This window comes from Plectropomus leopardus, chromosome 24 (assembly GCF_026936395.1).
Source record: "Plectropomus leopardus strain MGB_pleo_1.0 chromosome 24, ASM2693639v1, whole genome shotgun sequence".
Taxonomy (NCBI): Eukaryota; Metazoa; Chordata; class Actinopteri; order Perciformes; family Serranidae; genus Plectropomus; species Plectropomus leopardus.
Genome location: NC_142199.1, coordinates 12,154,957 through 12,180,572, shown reverse-complemented (window position 1 = coordinate 12,180,572; position 25,616 = coordinate 12,154,957). Strand labels below are relative to the sequence as shown.

Here is a 25,616-nt window from a genome sequence, read left to right as displayed (position 1 = left end):
CTCCAGGATTAGCTCACTTACATCAAACTCCTGTGCTCGAAAACTTCCTTGTTCATTCAGTTCTCTGCTGTTGTCATTATGCGATGCCCAGACGGCGTATTATTTTACCCTGCACGCGACCTTCAGTCTAGAACACTTATCGGTGAATGAAAATCATTGTTGTAATGGTGCCAGTTCCAATTAACATTTTTTATTTGAGTAATACTTTGGTTTATGACGAAACTCCTGCAAAAATGATGACTCCTGACAAAATGATGAGCATGATGTAAATCATGTGAAGTAAGACAAAACTAGACTTCTGCACCTGCTTTTTCTCTGTTTTCAGGCTCGACAAAATCTAGCCTGGAATAGGAGACTTTGGCCAATACAGATCATTTCAGAAAGAGGGCATTCCTATTGGCTGTTCCACAAATGCAAATATGCATGCATACCGATTAAATGAAAGTCTGATTCAATAGTAGAAACCCTGCAGAGAAAGTTGTCATTCCAGCATTGACAACAACTGCCTACACTACAAAGCGACCCAAAAAAGGACTGCGGTTCCCCAACAGATCAGCAAACTTTCTGTTGCTGCCATTACACGGAATCGACCTGGCACTGCTAACCTGACACTGCTTCTGACCACCAGCCTGCTGTGACATCTCGACACTGGGTGATTTGCGCTGGCTGAATTTAAGCTGCGACAGCCACCAACCAAAGATCAATCTGCAGTACTGCTGCCGGCTCTTGTCTTGGCTCAGCTGTAGGGAACCAGGTGAAGCCACTGTTAAATGGATGTCAGCTAGTTCTTGTCTTATTTGTGGTCTGTCAAACGAAGAGAGAGAGAGAGAGCAGGGCAAGGAAGGGATGCGTAAAATGTATAGTAACATAATAAAACAATGAATGGGAAACACTGGGTTACTGAATGAAAAGTCTGCATATGCCTATGGTCGTCTGGTGGGAGGGGCGTAGGACAGAGAACAGCTGCAGGAGGAGACTGTATTTTCAAAGTCTGCAATTCTTTAATTTTGCCTTTTTTCCAGATTTCTGCCTACCCCAGTTTTAACACCAGATAATACAAATACCCTGCTCTAATTCATTGACAAAAAGTGCAAAAAAAACCCTGGTATTATTTTAAGACTGACATCTGTTAGCAACAAGTTTGGCATTTATGTGTCTGCAGACACTCATTGCTTTACAGACAACTGCTTGGATAGGATAGTCAGCACAGGCAATTGGAGGACATGTAAAAAAAAAAATAGAGAGGAGCTAGTCCCTCATTGTCTTTAAAAGCCTCTAAACATGAATTTTAAGCAAAGCCAGCCTGATAAAGCATTAGGAATGATTTGCCTTCTTGACATTTTCAGCGCCTTTGCATGTGATGAATCTGGCTTATGTTGACTTAAAAGGTTGCCTGTGTATCATTCTTCTAATCCTCATAATACTGGAAAACAAATTCCTTCCAAGACAGGAGCTGAGCGATCAATCCTGAGTGTTATATGTTATCCCTGATGGTATTCCATTAGTACAATGCTTTGACACCATAAGAAGAATATATAACACGTCACTACAAGTGGGACAAATGCATGGCTGCCTCAAGGGGGGATTAAACGTTTACGCACTGGCAACCATGAGGTGCTGTAACGCATCTCCCTTGCTTTCTTCCTGGCTCAGTCTTGCCGTCCTCTCCAACCCTGTGTGTCTCCAGTCTGCTAACCTAGAATCTGAAATATTTATCTGCCCTGGCAGGAATGGTGAAAGCCCACATTTGTTTATCATCTGCAGATGAAGAGCATCTTGAAGGGGCATAATCCTCTATTAGCACAAATGAATTTTATTCTGGAGCTGCCTCTTTGTCATATTTTAACAGCATTCTTGTACCAGATTCTTATAAATGTTGAGGATTGATGAGACAGGAAGAACAGCCTGGCTGGCAGTCTACTAGACTCTGTGGTGTGAACTCTTACGCCTTTACCTGCCGCTTTTTGTTATAACGTGGTGGTTTTAGGTTTCCCAGAGAACAGACTTCATATATTTACAACCAACAAATGCTGCCACAAAGTGGATTACCATGCCTGACTTCTGCTTAGACACATTTCCCAATGCAAACTATACTCCCTGTTGAAGCTTGTCAAGTCACAGTGCACACTCCAGACTAACCTTGCTAGATTACTAGATTTTTGCTGCTTGTTCATGGAATGTTGAGCATCAACAGAAACTTTGCAGACGTGTTCATATGCCTTGAGCACACCCACATACTCATATGTACAAGCTGGGCTGGGAAACCAAGTAACAATCTGATCAATCAAAGAGCCATGACATTTTACACAATGATGCCATTTAAGATTTTTTTTTTTTTTTTTTTTTGCAAAGGCATTTTCATTTAAGAAAGCACTTTGAGCTGTCTGATTTCCTGACATCGTCACCAGAGTGCTTACTAGCTGTAATACTAACTTGATAAACTGATTGTTGACATGATGAATAGATTAGTCCATCAAAAGAAAATGAATTATCAATTGTTTAAGTAATTTTTCAAGCAAACATTCAAGGGTTTTGGTTGCTATGAAATGAATATTCACTGGATTTTCTATCACATTAAACTAAATATCTTTGGGTTTACGCGTGTTGGTTGGGAAAAGCAAGCTTTACGAATTTTTCGCACTGCAACCAACATTTATTGTCATGATCCATTATTCTACTGATCATTTTCTCCATTCGTTATTTGGTCTAAAAAAAGTTCAAGATTGTATAGATTTCTCAATCGTGAGGCTTTACAGATTGTCTTTGAAATGTGACCTTTACATAAAGCTGCCTACCCCTAAATGTTATTAGTTTCATTCTTAAATCCAGTCACGTCACCTATTCTGGAGGCAGTGAACTGGGTTTTCCCAGCCTAGTCATTAGAAGAAAATATGGCCGCTGAATGATTCTGCAAACCAAGAATATGTTACATTTGCATGTTTCGCACCTATCATATCAACATTTCCGAAAGTGACATAGCATATGAGCTAACATTTCCATTGTTTGAGACTAACAAACAACAAAACCAGGCTTGATTTAGTGAGTGATTTCTGTTTTGTCAGTGTCTTTTTATGCACCCAACGTGGATGTTTTGGTGTAATCTGTTGCTGTTTTTCCAGCAGATTTTTAGTCACCAAAAGTGGATATTCTGTAGAGGTGCCTTGTTGTTATTCTAGTAGCATTAGGTTACAAACGTGGCTGTTTTGGGATTGTGGATGACAGACCACTTTCTGAGACCAACAACAAAAGTGGTTGTGATTTAGCTAGATATCTCTGTTTCTTCAACACATTTTTATGCACCAAACTTTAGTGCTGTGTAGCCACCTGTTGCTCTTTATTCAGCGGCTTTTTAGGTATCACCCATGGATGTTTGTAGCAACCTGTCACAGTTTTTCCAGCAGCTTATTAGGCTTCAAACGTGGGTGATTTGTCATCTGTCGCTGTTTTTCCAGTGGCTTTAATGCCATGAACAGTGGTTGTTTTTTTAAAGATACATTGCTGCTTTGCCAACGGGGATTCGGCCCCCAAAAGCAAGTATTTTAAGCCAAAGCATGATCTTTTTCCTAAACATAACCAAGCTTTTTGTGTCAAAACCAAAACACAGATTAACAACAGCGTTGTTGAATTGTAAAGTTTCAACATACCTACTACATAATACTGTACAAATTTAATGCATCTGTGGTTTGCCAATATGTTCCGTGCCAAATTTTTCTGACAACTGGATTGGATTTTTGTCATATATTTATTGGGTATACGAAAGCAGTCCAGAACTTGAACAAACAAATAAGAGTCCAGATACATCAGATGTCATTTCTCTAAAAATATGACATGCACTGTCATGGAGAACTGCATCAAGAACAATTTGGCCAGTGCACTGAAGCCTCATCAGCTGGTGTCAGATGGATTTTAGACACCATCACAGTGGGCCATGTGGCAGCAACTTTCGCACCGCACAGCCACGCTACAAAGCACAAATCCAGACCGCAACGTGCCGCCAGCCATGCCAAAGACAATTGTATTGTTTTCCAATCAATGCTTGTAGCTTTATGAGGGCTTCCAGCCACAGAAACATTGCTCATAAAGCGGAGACAGACCGCTGGAGCGGTGAGCGGAGGATTCCTCACCACCGGGGAGGAGGAGAAGAGGGGGAGGGATGGAAACAGAAGGAGGGGACAGAGGAGAGAGGGCGGATGATAAAACACTAGCATGTGTGCATGTTTAAATCTGTAACACAAACCAACTCCATTCCCACATTTGAATGAACCTGTTCTACAATCTGTTGCTTCCTTGGACCCTAAAAGTGCTCTAATCTTTGTCAGAAATATGCCAAACAGCCAAATATGAGTTTTAAAGTGCTGAGAGTTTTGTTTTGAAGGTTTAGTTCTCATTGGTCCTCGCGGCCTTGAACCATACCTAGTTGTTTTGCCCTGATGTGACCACCGAGCTTTGAGGTATAGAGTGTCAAACAAAACACCTGCGGCTAGCAGCACTCCTCTGTGTCTTTACTGAGCAGCTTTTAGTGCAAAAGTCTCCTCTTCAAACCAGGAAACGTGTGGTCTTGTGTGCTTGCATGTGTTCACACTCTATGCACCACATGTCACTTAAAACGCTCCATCACTGGAAGTTTTTGCATGTTGAGGCCCCCTTTTCTCTGCTCAAGGCTCAGATTTCAGTTTGAGTCAGTGACATTTTGCAAGGAAGGACTTTGAATTTGTTAAAACTTTATGCTCATATTTATTTGTTTCACATATTAAAATCCATGCAAGATTTGAGTGTAAGGGAGGTGGTGGCTGCCTGATATTAAAATGATTTATTGCTCACAAAATACAGAAAAGACCAGAAATTTTGCAATGCCACTTTTTATGCATACTATTAGTTCAATAGAAAGGCAGAGAGCTTTTAATTAAATATGCAAAGCTGTCTAAAAGTCTCCTTAATGCAGGAAATAAAAGTCTCTCTCTCTGTGTGTGTTCCTCTCACAAGCACACACACAAATACACGCCAAACGTGCAGTCGCGTGTTCGCGACAGCAGAAGATGTAAAAGCTCAAGCCGCCTTATCAGCACACGTCCCAGTCATTCTAATTAATTTATGGCCAATAAACCAAGTACTTACAAGATAGGAATTCTGCCTGTCGAGGAACACGGAGTCTCCCATGGTCCCGAATAAATATCCACATATAGTAAACCAAAAATGTAGATGCAACAAATGGTATCCCGTTAGAAAATAAGTCCGGAAAAAGTGTGTGTGCGCGTCGGAGCGGAGCGGAGAAAAAGAGTCTCCACGAATCACTTGTGTCTTCTCCCTCCCTTACATGCACAGACCTCGGACCTTGTAATTTATTTTTTTACAGCAAGTCGCCGCAGCTTTTAAGAGCTGGTGTCTTTACGCCAGTCAGAAGCGCGTGTCAAAAAACCATCTGTGCCAGACAGCACACCATAGTGCGTAATGCGTAACGGATCCATACTGCGCGCTCCGTGTACTCTGGTAAAGACAGATGCTGAACCAAAACGAGGAGAGGGAGAGTGAGCGCTGTTAGGTCAGCGACAGTATGAGTCGATACTTCCGGTAGAGATTTTCAAAATATAATCAGCATGAGTTTGGGATGTATTTCTACCCAATTACGAGCAGTTAGGATGGCAACTACGTTAATAAATGAAACAAATGTCTTGAGATATATATTTTTTTTTGTTTTGTTTTGTTTTGTTTTCTTTGTTTATATTTTTTTTTAATATTTTTTTAATTAAGAAATTATGTTGAACATAAAGAAAAAATAACATAATGGCATAAGTGTAATAATAATAATGATGTTATTATTATTGTTGTTTTAATAATAATAACAATAATAATAACAATAATAATTTGCATTACAAAAAGTGAACTTTGACCATCACCCAGATGCTTATATCTTCAATTTCGAACCTGTTTGTTCACCTCAGCCCTGATTGTATGCATGCATTTTGCATTTACTGCACTTTAGCTACATACTTAAGCATAAGGTATTTGACACTGAAACGCTTAATGTCCCCACCCCTCCCCCCTTTGCCTTTATGAAAAAGGAGGACTGACGGTTGAAGAAGCTGAAGTATCAATGGCAGAGGCTGCTCAAATGTTTTCATCTCAGTGACCCACAAATGGAGCTCCACAGCTGATAATATTTGACTCTGGAGACTCCATATAGGGAGTTTGCAGTTTTTGGATAGTTTATAGTAAAGAGCTTTAACAGTCTTTGCTGTAGGTGGAGACTGACAGATTTGTGTCATTCAGATGAATAACAAAATAAAAAAAAGTAAATGAGTAAATCACATTTATTTTATTCCAGGCTGATTCATGCAGTACCTCAAATTCATGAACTCAACTAATTGAAGAACAATGTAATGTTATGTTATGTGAACTATATCTATCAGGTATCAGACTAAATATTGTCTTAGATTATGGATCTGTTAATATAAAGGCTGCATTTCAGTAGTAAGTGCTGTTATTTTTGTTTTACCTTACCAGAGATTTTTTTTGCCTTTCCACACTTAGTCATTATAACCACATTACTGATGATTATTCGTCTTAATCTCATTGTGTAAGTATTTTATGAAATTACCAACTGTCAACCCTGCAATATCATCACAATATTAATAGAAAAATAGGTTTTTAGTAAAAATGCTTTAAATAAAAATCATCGATACCCCGTAGCCCAGTTGCCAGAAAAAAATGTTTGCACTGTAGATTTCTGGAAACAGCAGATAAGTTGCACTTATATGTTTCATATGAATAACGTTTCCTATGTGACGTAGCTGACTTTGGGAGCTGGAGGGAATGGTGGATGGTTTGTCGTCTAGGCGAGACGGCTGCCAAACTGCAGACCACTGTTTGAGATCAAAAAACAACAAACAACAGATTGTTTTTTTCGATGACTTGACTCTGTGTTTCCTTGTGGGATAGTGTCAGAAATAGCTGTTGTTTTTTTTACCAAGACATTGCTGCATTTCTTGCAGAGATAGTGTAAAAAAAAAAAGAAGAAGTGATTTCTTTCTGAAACATCAATGTGTTTCCTGCCAAGATGGTGCCACAAAAGCTTTTTATGCCCAACCTCACATTAACCACAGCAGTGTCAAAACCTAAAGTTTTAAAATGTAGCTTCTCCGTAGGTTGCATAAGCATACAACGCCAACATGTTTTCAGGGAATTGGTTTGCACCTATCCTAAGTTTAACTCTTTTTATATATCCTGTGAGAAGGGTAATTACAGCTATCATCACTGGGAATATATAGAAATGCATCACAGTGAAGCTAAAAACAAGTCAATTTATCATGACTTTTGGAAAGATAATATTTTGGAGATACAAGGTTTCTTCCCACTATTACAAATAGCTTGCTGTAGGCCTAATTACTGTAGCCAATAAATCCTAGTGGACATAATGTTCTGGATAAACTGCAGAACTAAAACTCTGATCGTTTGCTTCCATTGTAAAAATTATTTCTAATAACGAGCATTCCCTTTTTTAAAAACATGCTCTTATGAGCAACCATGAAAGGCCTGTCCACCACTGGAAGATTCAAAACTGGAGGGGGAGGCTTGTCTGGGTTTGTGTAATACTTAATGCAGAACCAGCATTGGGCAATCCGCATCTAAAAACTGTGTCTGCATCCAACCTCATAAAAAACAGAAGCATGCAAAACAAATAGAGCACAAGGCGGTTTTATCGAGGACACAGTGGCCGGAGAATATGAGCTGACCTCATAACACACACTTAGTGAGAGTTAATGAAAACCATTTGTTTTGCTGTGCAGGAGTGGGTTTATTGAGAAGGACTTATTCTTCTCTCTAATTTTAAACAATATGTGTGAATGAGTGAGTGAGTTAATGAGTGGAGAAAGACACTAAATTCCTTTCTTCTTATCAGATAGTGCTGAAGCCATTTAAAGAATGCTGAGGCATTAGGAGAGACACTTACTTTACTCTGAAATCTGGAGATAACAGATAAACAACTGAGGACTGACTCGTGCTGCGTGTAGTGCAAGTGTGTATCTCACACAGGCATCATCACAACCGTGCAGTGTTATAAAGTTACGAGCGACAGAAAACCTGTTCTTGGAGAGAATAGCCCTTTGAAAGACTGACCGCTTATCAGATCTTGTCTAAATGAGGTTGGTCAAACATTCGAGGTGTTGTTTAAAGTTACTCAGTACAGAAAAATTTCATTGCATGAATTTGGGACAGAAGGTGGAGTCCTTAATCCCTGAAATCCCAAATATTTTTGCAGAAGTTATGTCTCATTTAATGTTATCTTCAGTAGTTTTCTGTGTTGTGACATAATTTTCTGAGAGAGTGACCTACTTTGAACCTGATCAGATTCCAAACCCATCATATCCAGTCATGTTTGCATGCATTCATCATTAAAAGTGCATTGTGTAAAATATGACCATGAATTAATCCCGGATTCACGCATAGCATAGCATTGCATAGATGTTACTATTTTTTTCCGTTCATGAAAGTTAACTGTCAAATATTCAGTTTTTCCACTAAGTGCGCTTTGTTTTTATGCTTTTAAGCCTGTTTTTCATCACCAAAAATTTGCATTATTGCAGTTAACCGTTGCTGTTGCACCATGCTAACAAAGCTAGCGGCTAGGGTTCATCTTCAGCCTGTCACGCAAATTTGTTCACATTTGGCTCAAAAAATCCAAGGTATTGATGGCCAAAATGCGAAACTTAAGGCTTCAAAACGGGAGTCCACAATCCAAAGGATAATGTCACAGTGTTAATGTAATTACTCTCACTGCCAAATTGGGGAGACGGAAGTTCTGCACCCTAACTTAAATCACTGTTAATAAAAAATGTCAATGAGGACAGTGTAATATGGTCAAAAGCCCCAGAAAAAAAGTGAGTGGACCTTGCTTGTAATGGGAAATGGATGGTGATGTAATTAACCATAACAAAAAACAAAAGATGCCATAAAAGATAGTCCTAAAAAATTTACATATGAAATACAGCTGCATTCTTGTGGATTATGAATACAGAGGAGAGGAAAGAGGTGTTAAGAGTAATGTCAGCTCTTTTCCCCCCGTAAAACTCCTGACTGAAATTTTGATCGTGAGGATAGAAGCTGTGTTTTATGGTCCTGTAGGAGGAGCCCATTGTCTCCTAAAATGGTGTTTCAATTGTCCCAGTGTGACCATGGCTCACACACATATATAGTCCACAGAGCCTGTGGGAGAGGGAGGGAAGGCTGGAGAAGAGGGAGTACAAGTAGAAGAGAAGGGAGGAAAGAGGAGAAAAGGGCTGACATGGATGTGTGTTTGTGCATGCACTGCATTTGGCAGGAATCTACTACTGCACGTTAGAACACATATACTTATTTACTCATACTTATATTGTTTATGAAGGCCATTGCAAGGCTGTATGTCTGCACGTCCCCTCAGCTGGCCATCACTTCTCATATCATCTTGAAATTGTTAAAAAGATGCTGAAATGAGGCCCCCGTATGATCGTATATCAATTTCAAAGCGCACTCAGGATTTTCCACTGTTGAATTTGGCACAGTCTGTTTATGCTGATATATCGCATCCCTGCTATAAAGTGTCGATATGGACAAGAAGCAGCCTGGAGTTTGGACACCATAAGTGACAGCGAGGCGTAGTTCCAGTAATTTGAATCTACATTTCTTTATTTTTTTTCTTTGTTATCCTAAATAACCGTAAATACATAATGCTAAATCACCACCTTTATATGAACAGTGTGAGATTTCCAATATTATTTTACAGCAAACATTATTAGACCAGCCTATAATTCCAGAGCTGTATGGTCAAGGCGGGCTGCTTAACGCTAATGTTTACATCGTTCAGGCGGGAAGTGCAGCACCCTCCTTCCAAAGGCTGAATGCCTGGGTTGTGAAATCACCCCATCGAGTGGAAAGTATTCTGTTAAAGTGCTTTAAGACGATCCAGTAAATGACAGAGAAAAATCCTGCAAGGACTTCGATCTGTTTAATAAACACTCACAAAATAGATGTCGCAACAACCAGATCGAAGTAGTTGGTTGTGTTGCATCACATGCACAACATCGCCTCACTCTCAGAGGACACTGGGGGAGCAGAGGGATCAGGAATCATGTCTCATTGTAGTTCATAACTCAAAGCAACTATTGGAAAGGTTATTATCAAATACCTGCTAGAAGTATGAACTGGCAACATGATTTCTCCAGATTATACCATCATTTTTTTCCATATATTTTTTTAATTTTTTTTGTCATCAAGCTTCTGGAACCAAATATTTCCCATAGATGGGCCGATTACTTTTGCTGTTCGCGTTTTATGCCTTACAGCCATGACTGGAGGCATTTTGTTTCTCTCATACCTATGTCCATTCATCACATTGTTTTAAATGCAATCTCAAAAACAACTAAAAGGAAATTCCTTAAATTTGGCATCAGGGTCCAGTCGGACTTGATGAGCGGACTACATTTTTGTGGTCAAAGGTCCAGGTCACCGTGACATCATGTCTGTCTCGTTCTCATGAATGTGATATCTCTAGAGTGTCTTGAAGGACTTTAATTACATATGGAACAAATGTCTCAATGATGACCTGGTTAGGATTTGGTGGTCAAAGGTCACTTTGACCTCACAAAACACATTTTGGCCAAATAACCCTGAAATAATACCGTAATTATAACAAAGATTTACATACATTGCTAAAAGTATAAAAGGATAAAGTGATGGCATTTTATAGACAAAAGGTCAAAGGTCAGCTTTACTGTGACATTGCAATGTTCAGTTAAAAACACTTTTCTGAACAAAGAGGGAGACATTTAGTCAAATACTGAATAAGTGACATTAATCTTAAATGTCCACCTTGAAACTGTGCTGATGCACACCAAGGCTGCAACTTGACACATTGGCAATGGCATACAACTGTGATGTCTAGTTGGCGTTGTCTTATATTTTAAAATATAACTTCAAATCTACAGTCATTTTTTTGAGTACTCTTAAAGTAATTTTTTAGAAGTATCTGAAAAAGATTCCTTTTATTTAAAGTAATTCACAAGAATTCTCATAACATATTTCGAAAGTCTTATTAAATGTGATCCTCTGTCAGTTTCTTATTCGACACAGCTGCCCAAATTTAAGGAAAAAATAAATAAACAAGAAAATAAATATCAGACAATCATACAGCTGATTGAAAAGGACAACAGAGCAAAACAATGGAGTGTTTTCCTGTTCATTAGCTGGCTGTCTTTGTGTTTTATCTCTCTTTTTTTCACATGATGAACTTTGACCTCAGTTTCACAAGACAACCCAAAGAATGGATGTAAGAAAATGAGAGAGAGGGGAGAGGGTGGGGGGAATGGTAAAAACTGGGCACACATAAACGAATTTACAGCAGGAGCTGCACAAAGCAGCTCTGGGGGATGACCTCAGAACTTGGGAATGTGAGAGTGTGTTTGTGTGAGTTAAAGAGAGAGAGAGAGAGAGAGAGAGAGACTGCTTCACTCCTTCACTTGGGAGGTAAATACAGAAGAAACACATAGGCAAACAAATATACTAACGAATTATGTCTTGTCTAGGGTTTGAGACCGTAATCGCCCTCTAGAGATGACCGTCGTCCAGCAAATAATATGTTTTTTAGAGGAACTGATCACTCAACATCCACCAAACACAAGACACACACACTCACACACACACAACGTGACGACAGCGTGGGTCTGGATTCAATCTGGACGCTTCTATCAACAGGCCAACCCAGTTGTCCTAAATCTCTATACTCTGTCCTGAGGGCCAATAGATGGGGAGGAGAGGAAAGGGGGGCTTGGGGGGGGTGTAAGCAAAGAATTTTGGGTACTAGCCCGGCGTGGCTATATGGCTTTCATCTCCATACCACCTCCATTAGAGCGTGCTTAAAGCGGCTGGCAGGTCAAGACTGTTCTGCAGAGGGAATGCTCGGCCCTGACCTGAGGGCTACTACATTTTGCAAGATAGAAAAATATGTTTCGCAAGAGGAAACATTCAGAATGTGAAAATATCCAAGTAGAGAGGTGCACTCTGTTGAATTTCTGGATGCAATTTGGAAACACACACACACCACCTGCATACCTTGTGAGGAATATGTAATTCTGAGGACTTAATGGTGATTGTATTGTGCAATTTTGTAAATTGCTTTCCTAGAATAGAGTTCCCATCTTAAGTAGATTCCACACGCTCCACTTTCTGTGAAAGACTTAACTCCTTTTGCACATAGACTGTATGAAATAATGAATGTAGCTGCCATGATGCTTCCATTGTTTTGTGGCCTCCCATTTTGAAGCCTCGACTTTAGAATTTTGTGTTGTTTAGCTACTCTTGTACCAGGCTGTAAATGTTTTTAATTGTGCTGTAAATTTGGACATTTTAACATGAGACCCTGTGGGGATTGACTCGCTCTTGGAGTCAGCCTGAAGTAGCTATTTGGGGAACTGCAGTTTTATCACTTTTCTATTGTCTTCATTTTTCGGTCTCTGAGGTTGCAATGTAGTATTGGAATTATACTGAGTCATGCTCGGAGGTGTGCACCTCCAATTGAATTAGTTGTTGCCACACCCATAGGTGGGACTATGACTAGGCGTTAGTGTAAATGGATGTATTAATTTTTTACATGCACAGGACCAGCAAGGCTTGATCATCAGTATTGTACAAAGTATCCAACATCAACTCCCCCAGCATTTGAAGAATAAATTCAAAATTGCATTTAAAAATCTCATTTAAGGAACCAGATGGAGAAACAATAGGTCTGCCTTTAACGGCAAGAACAAGCAATTCACTTAGAGCGCTTTGTCAAAAATTCATTTCGTAATCCTACATCATGATTCATTTTTGTAGCTGCAGATTAATACTTGATTAAAATCAAGTGTTGGGTTAGGAATTAGGTTTGAAAAAGGAAATCAAAAAACTCTCCAAGCCTCTGCATACTTTCTTATTGTAGTTTGAATGTTGTTTGCCCATAGTTCATTCCGTTACAACAAGCTTTCCAAACATCAGGAACCACATGTTATCTCATGTCAACATTCATTCTCTTATACAAATGCTTTAGTTTCTGTTTTGGGTCATTTCCTATAGTTGGTTTGGCGATTGTTTGTGTGGGAGAAAGCACATGCACACTGACGTCTAGATGACAGTTTTCTTTATAAGAACATAGATAATGAAATGTTTATTTTCTCAGCCAAAGCAGACAGTAAATGTGTTCTTGGTCTTGTTCCAGTTAAAATATAGTCTTTTAAAACCAGCATTGTTGACCCAGTCACCTGATACGTGGACTGAAGGAATTGTTACATGTGTAACAACTTCTACGATATTGATTATAAAGGCAGCACTTCAAGTGAAGTGTTCAATCACACCCGATTCCAGTAGCAAAGTGCTGTTTACGCTTGTAGCAAATAAAATTGAGGTTGTTTTAAAATGGATAAAAGTGCCTTAAGAACATACCAGAGTGTATTTAAATACTTTTCAGTGGCCTGTCACAACTCTCTAGCACAGTATAAAAATATAAAACAGATTTTGGACGAGTCAAGGTGTTTGCATTTTTCTACTCTAGTAGACTCTAGTACCAGCATGTGTTTTTCAGTGTTTCTATGTGTGCTGGTGTTATTCATGTCAGCATGCATACCTCTCAGAGCCTGCATGTTTTCATTACCTGACTTTTAGTGACGTCATTCCCAAGGAAGAAAAGGTTTCAGGTTTTTGTTAGTGAATTCTGCCCATGTGTCTGTCTCTCCACTCATATGTGTATATGTTTATCTGTGTCTGGCCTCATCTGTCTGTCTCTTTGTCCGTCCATACATGTGCTGATCTGACCTTCCACCCTTCTACCCATCTATCCATCTTCCTGCCTGCCGCTCTGTCAGCTTGTTTGCCTGACTGAGAATCTCTTAGTAATGCTGGGTAGGTTTTTTATTTCAGTCAGATGGGCTAAAGCAGCTATGTGGAGTTTTAACTGGTTATGAAATGGTATTGATTTAATGCAGATGCTTCTATATGACCTACTTGAGCAAACAACACCATCAGTAAGAACATTGGCTATTTTCATAGAATTATTCTTAATTAGACGAACGAAAACGGGCAAAATGATTTACAACAAGAAAACACTGGAAACCAACCCTCCATCGCAATATTACTACATTTATATCAGAATTAACACAGCATAAAAGTTCCATGTGGTTGTTTTAAATACACAAATCAAACCAGAGAGAGTCCTTTGCTTGAAATCCTCAACATTGTTAATCTTGTACTGCAGTACAAGACAGTTTAAATTCCTGTGAAAGAAAAAAAATGTGCTTAACTGTTTGTTTGCTTATGTGGCTTCCTTGAGTCAGACTCTGCATGCAGTAAAAGAAACTGTACTTACTGATATGCATCCAGGGAAATAGTGTATTATTTTGATTTTTTAAGTACAACAAGATGAGGAATTAATGAATTAACAGTATAATCTTATCAAAAAGAGCAGTTTGATAATACAGAATCATTATCATCTTCTCTTCTGTCAAAGTTAAAATTGAGCTCATGTGCACCATAAACAAAACCTATTTGTGGCTCAAGTGTGACTGAATGGCCCTGTCATCTGTATAATAAGGGCTGTTTCACATAGAGATACATTGTCTTTCAGCTCCAGCTCCTCCACCTTAATGCACACTCACACTCACACACACTCACACACACACACACACACACACACACACACACACACACACACACACACACACACACACACACACACACACACAGAGTGTCCTCCACCTCCCACGCCTCCTTAATGTTTTCTGCCACAACAGTTGCCATGGTGTCTCAGCTCACCAGCTGTGCCGGACAGCACAATAACAAGCGTGTGTGTATTTCCGTGATAGTGTTTTCATGTGTTTGTATACCCACGTGTCTAATGTAATATAATAGTTCATTTTAAACTCAGTAATGTACCATGATTCTTCAGAAACACCAATTCTGTATTTCACATGTGGCCACCTATTTGTGTAATGTCAAGTCTGACAAATCTCGTTCTGCCCATTGTAGTTTTGAAAAAACATGCAGCCTCCGATCCTGCCATTCACAATTATTTTCACATCGAGCCAAGCTGTTGAGAAAACACTGCAAAAGGCCGTGGGAAAATAATTGCAGAGATTTCTGTATTTTTTATGTGGCCGGTGCATTTGCTGGCAGCAGGAAAGCAGAAAATAGCCTTTTCTTGTTGCTATAGCGCCACAGTAAAAGTGTTTGGATCATTATAGGTAACGGAGGGAGCAACACGTGATCCATATGGGCTTAGATTAAGGATAAAATGTCACAGAATTGTCTGGGGTCCTAAGATAATTCTTAAAAATACACTAACTCCAAGTCTGAGTTGAAGCCTGGACATGACACTGGGCATGTTCTAGAAAAAACAATTGACCAGAAATTAAGTTGCGTCAAAAAAATAATAATTTTGAGGAGAAAAAAACTTTTTCACTGTTGGGTCTGGATGCAAAATTCTTTTAGTTTCTGATTCACATAACACAGTAAAACAAACCGTAACTCACTTATTTTCTCTCTTTTGCAAACTAAAAGAAACATGGAAGCTTTCCCACAAATTCAGACATTTTTCTTTAATCAGATGTGGCAGTACTTAAAACACCAGCTCCACACCTGTTATAATACGCCAAGAGATCCGCACTAAAAAACAACAAAAACTCCTTTTCACTTTGTCGTCTTTCGTTGTCACCGCCACAGTTCTGCCTGACGCAGAGGGTTTAGACCGGCTCTTGAGTAAACTAAAGGAACAGCCGTTGAGGAGTCTCTCTCTGTTGAGCGAATCTCCAGAGACGCCTGCGAGGAGGGTTTGGAATAGCTTGAATAATAGAATAAAATGTCCACTGAGTGATGTGACGTGACTGTGTTGGCTCAGCCTCCCACTTCAGCTGAAGGATAGCATCTCTCTCAGCACATTTATCCAAACACTTAGCGTGCCTGGGTGTGTATTCGCACACAAGCTTTTGTGTGTATGAATCTGCCATCATGTTTAAGATCTATTAGCAACCATTCTGGAACATGTGAGAGGTTGCTTTTTCTTGTTTGTTTGTTTTTAACCCATATTTGATAGGGCAGCCCAACTGTAAACGGTGAGAGAGAAAGCAGGGATGACAAGCAGCAAAGGGCTGCAGGCTGGAATCAAACCTGCGCCACTGTGGCAAGGACACATACTTTGTACATGGGGCACCTGCTCTTCCAGTTGAGTTACTGGGTGCCCCGATAGACTGGTTTATGCTTGATATTTTGCATCAGCTTACACACAGACTTTCCTTCTGCTTTTAGGTCAAAATGTTTGACCATACAACACATTAACAATTGTGCAAAGTGTGAAATTGTCAAACAACCCCAGAGGCCTTATAAGCCCCACTGGTCCATTGATTTTTGGTCATTTTCAACCCCCTTGTGGCTGTCCACATGCAGTCCAAAATTTGCCACTGCACAGATTGTATGCATAGCAAGTGCGTCAACAGGATTGTACCACGTATAGTGTCTCGTTCCACACTCCAGTCCCGTTTGGTGGCATAATCACCTCTAGCTGCTTTGCCAAGAAGAATGCTCAATTCTTCTCATCTCTTGCTCCAGTGTATTTTTTTCTGTGCCTGGTCCCATTCTTATTAAGCCATAGCACATTTTATCCCTTTCTGTTTTTCTTCTTCAGCCATAAACAACAAACACAAAAGCTCTTCTTGCTCCCATGCGGTTGCCATATTCTCTTAATGAGCATGCATTGTTTGTTTTTTTTCCAAATGATTATGGCGGTTGGCAAGCAACATTTTGGCGCATTACGACCACTAACAGAAACAGAGTGTGAATCGGGAAATGCCACAGATGTATTAGTAGACCTGGATACTGACTCATTGAGTCCAGTGAGAACTGCTCACCTGGTGTATGAGCCCAAAAAGCTTTTAGCTTCCAAGTTTACTTCCATCCCAAGTTCCTGTTTCCCACAGACTTAATATTGTGATGATATTATAGATTTTAACACAGCTTTTTTCTCTGCTCAATTAAAGTTTTACAAAAATAAAACCAAGATCAAAAATTAATTTAAGAAAGAGTCATAAAATGCTTTATGTGCCACAGGGGATTTTTTTCACTTGTCATAGGATCCCTAAGGGCCCTGATACACCAAACTCAGGACATTATATAATCAAAGTATGACAGAGGCCTTGAAGCGCAAAACTACAACAAAATCTAGGGACGTCAGTTACATGTCGTTAATGTCTCTCTGGTCTCATGTACACGGGGCAAAGGGCAAGACAAGTTCATGGATTAATGACAGTTTAGTTGTCCACTTTGGAAGAGAAAAATCATTGGGGATAATTTTACACAATTTATCTGAAAATTTACTCTCACTGGGCAGTTAAATTGCCCAGCGAGCCAACAGATCACAACAGTCACTCCGTGTATATTGTGGACAGCGACTGATCCGTGCACACAGGGTGATGGGTGAGTTCTCATTCAATTACCTGCTTTCATGCAAATAAGTTTGCTGAGTGCTGCCAGCTCTTTGTTTGATCCCATGTTTTTTTATGCAAATCCAGTTTAAATAAAATCACACAAGCACCACAAACATAGGGGAGGACTGTATGAAATGAATGGCTGAGTGTAACATCCTCAACTTCCTTTATTATTCTGCTTGTTTTCTATGATAATCAGCTCAATTTAGCAAATGTTTCGCTTGTTTACAGTGCAAATCTAATCGTCTCATGATCTCTCAGCTATCAGGTGATAATCAATACAGGGCAAAGCTTATGGACTTAAAATTATGCAAATAATAATGACGATCGTAGATAAAAGACACCACGATAGAAAAAGTTGAATTATTCCTAAATGCAAGATCTAAAGACTTGGGTGGGACTGACATGTTTTCATCAACCCCTGCCCTTCTCCTCCTCTTCCTCCCTGGAGTTGGATCTCTATTTTTCCCACACCTTCCTTTTTCTTTCTTTGTATTTGAACATGTTTCTTTTTCCTCTGCATCTTATTGCTTTATTGGTTGTGTCTTTGGTACAGTTTGTCCCACCCTTTACCTCATTTCACCCCATCTCGTCTGACAACTGTTCCTTTTATTAGCAGAGCAGAAACAGATATAGTGTGTGTCAGTGTTAATCCGTCACTGTTGCTGTGGTCAGACCTCCTATGGACTGAGAACTCATTTGAACCCTCAGTGCCAAGACAAAATGCATTTTTTTGAAGTATGCATGTATGTATCCATATGTGCATTGCTCCATCTGCTCCTGCGTTCACTGATACTGTGTGTTTGCATAGCTGTATACACAGTGTGTCAGTGTGGCTGTGTGTGATCTGTGCAGCATGTAAGTCACCTGGCCTTAAGCATATCAAACTTTTATCAAAGTCAAACTGAGCAGTTCTTCTCAGTTCAGGGGATAAATATTTAGTCTGCAGTATAAACATAGCAGGCTTCTAGGAATGCTCTGTTCACAAATGACAGCAACACTTTTATCCTCGCACCGATAATACGGGCGAGGGACAAAACTGTTGATTCATCTGAATATGCAACACATGCAGTTATGAAGGTATGCTGTTCTGCTAAACTGGCAGTCTGAAGCCTTTGGAGGCATCCACATATCCTCACTATCATTATTTCTTGTGCTCCATACTAATTTCTCAACATATGTGACTTTAGTATGATTCAGTGTAATACTCAGGGATTGCCATTATCTTTGCAGCGATAAAATGTGAATTTGTAGCAGCTCTAAAGCTAAATGTTTGAGATTCATACATAATGAGTGCTTGAGTGGGGTTTATTTGTGAAGCAAGTAGATTACATGTGAAAAACAGTCTGCAAATCTGAACTAACACCAACTTCTTTATTATTTCCAGTTGTTTTTTTTAGAAACCTAAAAGCTAAACTGACAATTTTAGAGCATCTTGAAATAACAGTCTTAGATTAGGAGATCTCAAAGTTTTGATGACTGCTAACATTTTAGGGCAACAGCACATGATTGAGAGCAGCTAAAGTGCATACGGCATGACTTTTTTATGAATTTCTTTTATGAGATACTAGCACTTAACAGAAAAAGTCAACAGTGATACAGCCTACATAACAGTCATATTAGTTTCTAGTTTCCCATTATTAATACAACAGATTACACACAGTACAGTGTTTAACAGTGACTGTACCACTACTTTGACAAACCACACACAGAACTGCAGTATAACGTAATATTAAAAATTAAAAATTAGGTTATTTCCAAAAATAGCTGGGCACTGTAGTTTTAAGCAAATGCTACTAAAACAGGAGTTAATTTTCGGGACTATTTCCAACTGTGGATGAATACCCACTTTATGCTCCTTTAAGTATGCATGGCAGCAGGACAGTGTGTACGGGACTGACACAAAATAACAGATGAACTTTGGGGTCTGGGGCACAGAGGAATAAGCTGTATCCCGCTGCAGCTATGCAGACAATACTTGTTAGGTTTATTGTTGGTTTTTAATGGGATTTGTTGACATTAGAATAATCTAGAATACTGCTAGCCTTGTTCTTTAACCTCCCAAAAACCTTTGTTTAAAGTATAAAGTCCCAATTTTTCTGCACACACGTCCTCACTCTGCAGTGCTCGTAGGTTTTATGTTCTGAGGGGGTGTTTAATTTCCCAGACACTATTGTCATGTGGTTTAACATGAGCTTCACCAGCAGACTTAGTGTTTGTGTATGTATGTGTGTGTGTTTGGGTAGAGGCATAGGATGAGAAGAATTAGAGGGGAGAAGTGGAAGAAAGACAGGAGGTGGGGGTTGACAGATCCATCCCATCTCTTTTTCTCTCTCTGGAATGCAGCTGGAATCCAAGCTCAACTCCCCTATGGCTCCACTCCCACCACCTCATATCATGCTACACACACACACACACAAACTGGGTTTGCACTAGTTATTCCCCCTGTTAGGTTATTTTAACCATGGTTGCCTGTTCTAACCTGTCCAGCTGATAAGTAGCCTCATGCACACTCCTTTGTTGTGTGTAGAGAGGGAGTAGTTGTCCAAAGAAATGTGTTAATTGCCTTAAAAGTGTAGTTGGAAACTAAAAAAAACCCAACAACTTATAAAGTAACTCATATTTAATGTCACTTTATCCACACAACATGTTCCTCTGCCTCCTCTTAGTTGTTTTAATGGCATACAGTATGCAAGAGTCCTCTGCACATGACTGGAGTCTCAGGAGTCTCTATGGCAGCTATCAATCACTGCTGGTGAATTGAGGTCAAACTGTCAAACTAGGCAGTTGTCACTGCATGCCTAATTCTCGCCTCAAATGTTTTCAGAAACATATATTAGTTTATTGTTTAGCTGTATAATGAGAAACTTTGTGACATGGCCGCCATGTTGAAAACAAAGAACTGTACACCAGCCGGAGCAAACCTTTTCATAGTAGATTCTAGCAAATGCCATTAGAAGCACGATGAGGAGGAGCATCGTGATTTTTTTTCATAGATTATCTCTCTCATGCACTGCTATGTGGACAGTGAAATCAAATATGAAAAAAAAGTCATGTTCATAAAAGTTATCAAGTGTAGCTTTAAAGAGAAGCATGGTTTGAGGTATTTGGGTTCTTCCACACCATCAGCATGAGTCAGCCAGTAACACAGTGGTAGATAAAAAAGGAACAAAGATCTTAAGATGATTGAGGCTTTTTCCCCTAAAACATGACACACTTTCCACAGTTTATGAGTTACAACAATACTGTGATCTATAGAGTGCACACATTTTGCACAGAAATAACGACTAAACATGTGGAGCTGAGTTGGCTAAAAAATGTAAATGTTCCCTGAAAGTGGCACTCTCAGTCAGCCCTGTGCATATCATTTGGAGCCCGTAACATCAAGAAAGGTATGAATGATGTTTAAGGTAGATGATGTTTTGCTCCTCTCAACATCTTTATTGCTATTTTCAACTCTATTTATACTTTCAGTTGATGTTCCTCATGTTTGAAATTTCCATTGCCGAGAACTCGCACTAACTGCGTCAGAGCCTTTGAACATATAAACCATCTCCTAATGCTTATGTTTGAGAAGGATGCTTTCTTTGTTCTCACTCCTACAGCTAGGGTCAGTGGCGTGTTTACATCACCGAGTTGTTGCCATGGCAACAGACAGAACCTCGCAGTCAGAAAGAGGAGAGTCTGCAGAGTTAGATTTGGAAGTCATTGAAAGTAATATGAAACAAAGCAAGTGCAATTGCATTATGTTGCACAGAAATAATTGTCATTGTTCATTTCAATTTCATTATTTCAAACACAAAACAAATGCTTTAAATTTATACTACATTGTTTTATATGGTAAAACTCTATATGTCATCATCATTATTTGATTTTCGAAGTCGATATATATATATGATAAATGGTATTGACCTTAAGAATAATTTAATGTCACTCGGGCACGAGAATGCAGAAGCATGCAAATGAGAAAAATAAATTCTGGCAATCCTTTCTCTAGGTCTGATCTAAATTGTTTGATCTCCCTTGTTTACGACTTAAAAAAGTATTTCACTGCTGGAAAGATGGACTCTTGCAGTAGAAAGATGTAAATACTGGTTAAGGTGGTGCTACATGACCAGAGAAAACAGAGAAAAAGGGCTGTGGCATTCACTTTTGCACCAAACCAGAGTGCACTGCACCGCACTGGACCAATCCTGCTGGTGGGTGACGTAATACAGCATGGCTGGTTTAACACAGGAAACAATATGGCCACTGGCTGGTAACATACAAACAGTTAAACAGTTCACTAAAATACATTTCTTAAACCATTTTAGGCAATAAATAGGCACTGTATTAATAGTGTTTTGCTTCAGAAATTCATCAGCACTACCTTGTTTTACTGTGATGTCTGTATTTTCAGCCTCCATTTTTACATTGTTGTCTCCATTGTTTGGACGCCATCAGTATGGCGTCCAAACAATGCACTGCAAAATGTTTCTGAAGAAATTTTAGGCGGTAGATCGGCGTTACAGTAACAGGTTTATAATTGAGCAGTACTGCCTAGTTTTGGCTTTGAAACTGAGTTTGAGAGAGCCTCTAAACTCCTTGTGTTTATAGAAGTAGTAGTTCAAGAAACAGCCCCAGAGCCAGCAAAAAAAAAAAAAAAAAAAAGATCTTAAAGATTAGCAAGGACATCTCACCACTGGTTAGATGGTGTGAAGTTTAACATAGTTCATTTACATATAATACATGTTAATAATTATGATAAATAAGTTGTTCCCACAAGACTGCAACTGAGAAAAAGATAATTATCCAGCGCACTCACTTAAGTGCTTTTGGGAGTTAAGAGGCTCTGTATTTGTCACCTTTTCTTTTCAAGTTTAATCTGGCAAAACCATATTTTCACTTGTTAATAAGTCATAAAAACAGGAGAGAAAACAATTCACATCAGACTCTTTTTCTTTTCTAACTTGCCTCTCACAGCCTCTGAACTAGAAACCACACTGTACAGTATACCAGCATCCTTCAGTCCAAATGTACATCCCCAACTAAATCCTGTAAACACACTCAATGAACCAAATCTAAACATCTATTTTGTACTGTTATGACTGCCCGGCATGTTGGCCGTTCAATAGCCTGCACTGTCAGCAGAAAGCAAAATGGAAAGATTTCATAACTTCATAAAGCCAAACAGCATGAAGACATGCAGCTAAACATTAGAAAATACAAAGTTAAGCACACACTGCACATCTACGCACACACACACACACACACACACACACACACACACACAGTATGAGTGCAGTAAGTCATTTCAGAGCCTATTAAATCTCCATTAACACACAGCCTCCCTGCCAGCCCGAACTAATCCAACCCAGGTGTGTGCGTTTGTGAGTGCTTGTACCCCATCTCTCCACTGCTCCCTCATTCTCTTTCTCTCCCTCTCTCTCTCTTACTGTCTTTATATTCTCCTTTTTTTATATCCTCCTGCACCCAACACAAGTCTCCATTTCCCACGCTCTCCCTTAAACCTGGCAGCTCGGCAAAAGCAAACCTCCTCCAATTAGGTCAAATTAAGGCAAATTGCAGCTCTCAGCGGGAAACCAGACTGACACGCCTCATTGTTAATCTTATTAAGAGCGGGCATCTCTATAGTCACCTAAAGTCTGGAAAAGACAGCCATAGATTTCTCCTCTTTCAGTCGATTGGTCTCTCTTCATCATCAGCTCTGGCTAAGGGCTCTCACTGATTCTTTAAGGAGGTATCTCACATGCTAATTCACACCTGGGCTTCATCCGCAAGGTTTTATTTTTTTTAACCCCTTTATCCTTATTTTAAGTGTCTGAGAGTGAAAAACACACCGAATGAGATGATAAATTCGAAAAGACAAAGCATCTGCTTTCTATTCAGCTGAATAATGAGGCTGAAAGATGGTACACAGTGACAACAGGGTTATAAAATAGACAGAGCCGAACTGAATAGGATAGGATAGAAAGACTTTAGAAAATATCCTTTTTTTTGGGAACAATAAAAGTGAGCGACATTTTTATGCTTTCCCTGGGTTTCCTTTAGCCATGGTGGCCATTGCTGCTGATGTCATCCGCCCGCTTCTTGTGTTTATTGGAAACAAACTGGAGGACATGTAAAATGCATCACTTCCTGCACCAGTGGAATTTTTCCAGGTGGTACCTACTTGATGCCAAGTGGACAAAAAGGTAAAGCCCTTCCTGAGCTGGCATTAGGATGATTTGCCCTTGTGTCTTAATTAAATATTAATTAGCAATTATTTATAGATAGTGGAAAATTTAGATTTATTAAAAAGTAATAGAAGTAGTTATAATAGTTTTAGCGTAATTACATGCTTAAACATTTTATTTTCATCCAGCTTCTCCTCTACAAAAACTCCATTCTTCCAGTCTAAGTCCCCAAAAAGTAGGCCAACACTACTGTTTTTTAATGAGGGGGACTACTGGTTCTCAAAAACTAATATCTTTTAAACACACACTCATTCTTACACACACACATTCATGTTCTGGGAAGGTACTCTGCAGGAGAGAATATGATCTCTGCTTGGAAGTGACGCTGTTCCCTACTAAAGCAGTACAAACACACATTGTTATGTTTGTGTGTGTGTGATTGTGCGTTTGTGTGTGTATATGTGGGTGTTGGTGACAGTACAAACATCTCCACTCCACTGGAGATGTCTTATGAGAATACTTTGCAAGTGTGTAATAATAACAAAGGGAGCCCACATTTACCAGAAGATTTTATTGGTTAAATTGTTTTAACAGTAAGGAGGAAGGGCTGTTAATAGGCGAAATTAGCATGCACTGATTGTGTAAGTGTGGTGAAGACGACAACAGGTCCAGTGAGGTTTATATTTATATGTTTGCGGTCTACAATATATTGTCAGCCTGTGAAATAACCTTTTAAAGTGAACACATTTCAGGGACTGGGATCAAATTCTTGGTTTGTCTCCCTGTCCAATGCATTTTAAACAGTTTTATTTGGCCCCAGTGCTGTGAAATATGCTCTGCCTGCAGCTGGTATCAGCTATTGTGATGTTTTTGTAAGATACTTATGACATAGAGAGGCCGAGGAGACAGATGTGCGCAGCTGTGACTGCCCACAATGCAGCCCACCCACATTTTTACTGTGATTCATCATTTGTGCGGGTGTTTGTGCGAGTGTCCAGACAGCGCTGAATGTTCCCAAAGTCCTTCCAATTCGTGGGGGACTTATTGAAAGCTGTCTAGTACCCCCTGGTGGCAAAAATAATTAATTACACTTATTTTTGCAAGGAAAAGTCACATGCAGTTTACAGAATTACCCACTAGATGATAATATAACCAAGAATTACAGGAGTGAATGTTCTACCAAAACCCCATAGCCTAAAGTTGAAGCTTGGAAGTTAAAACTGAAGAAATTTCTACTTAAGATCAATGGGAAGTTTGAAGTTAAACACAAAAAATAAATAAAATGGAACCATGGTTAAGTTGCGATTGCTAAAATATAACTGGATGTTGCAGACTTATGCCAGGCACACACTGCACTAGAATTTGGCAGATTTTGGTTTTGGATTTTTCAGCACTAGAGCGTGTTTGAATTTCGACCAGATTGTGATATTCGGTAGTGTCATTCTGGTGTTCTCCAGTAGCACTACACGCCTTTTTGTTATTGGAATCTGTTATTGCGCTGTCTTTTGACAAATTCTCGCCCTCCACACACTATAGGGAACAGAACTGTTAAATGTATCATTACATGTCATTGTGAGCGGGATCTCATTGGTTGAGAATCCTTTAGTGCAGGCTTATTTTCACGCACTTTCTGTTGAACTAAAAATCTTGATTGAATACTTCAGCCACAAAATGATTATTTATATTGTATATCAATGACTTAATCCATGTATGTTGCATTCATGAATAAAACTTAGTTTTAGCTTGCGTGACTCTACAGTGAACAAAAAAAAATCAGACATCAAAGTCTCATTTATCCAGTCGTGTTCTCAGTACTTTCCCAACGCATGCATTCTCGCTAAAACCCTACAATGTAGAACTTTTCCGCATTAACAAAATGAAAATGAATGAATTAAAAGTAGGTTGTTTAAATAAATGAAAAATTACAAACATACACATATTTCTTATTTAAATATTAATGTATATA

The 25,616-nt window shown here is 39.2% G+C and overlaps 1 protein-coding gene across 2 annotated transcripts in view; it reads right to left on the bottom strand.

Moving 5' to 3' along the window:
- Positions 1-25,616, bottom strand: part of LOC121962792 (rho GTPase-activating protein 6-like) — an 84,499-nt gene that overhangs the window by 42,211 nt on the left and 16,672 nt on the right. Inside the window, exon 1 of one of the 2 annotated variants that reach the window (XM_042513095.2) lies at positions 5,116-5,959. The exons of the other annotated variant lie outside the window; for it this stretch is intronic. Within the exon in view, the coding sequence (XP_042369029.2) occupies positions 5,116-5,157 (42 nt within the window). The 5' untranslated portion in view covers positions 5,158-5,959. Of the gene's footprint in view, positions 1-5,115; positions 5,960-25,616 lie in introns of those variants that run through there. 2 annotated transcript variants of the gene reach the window in all.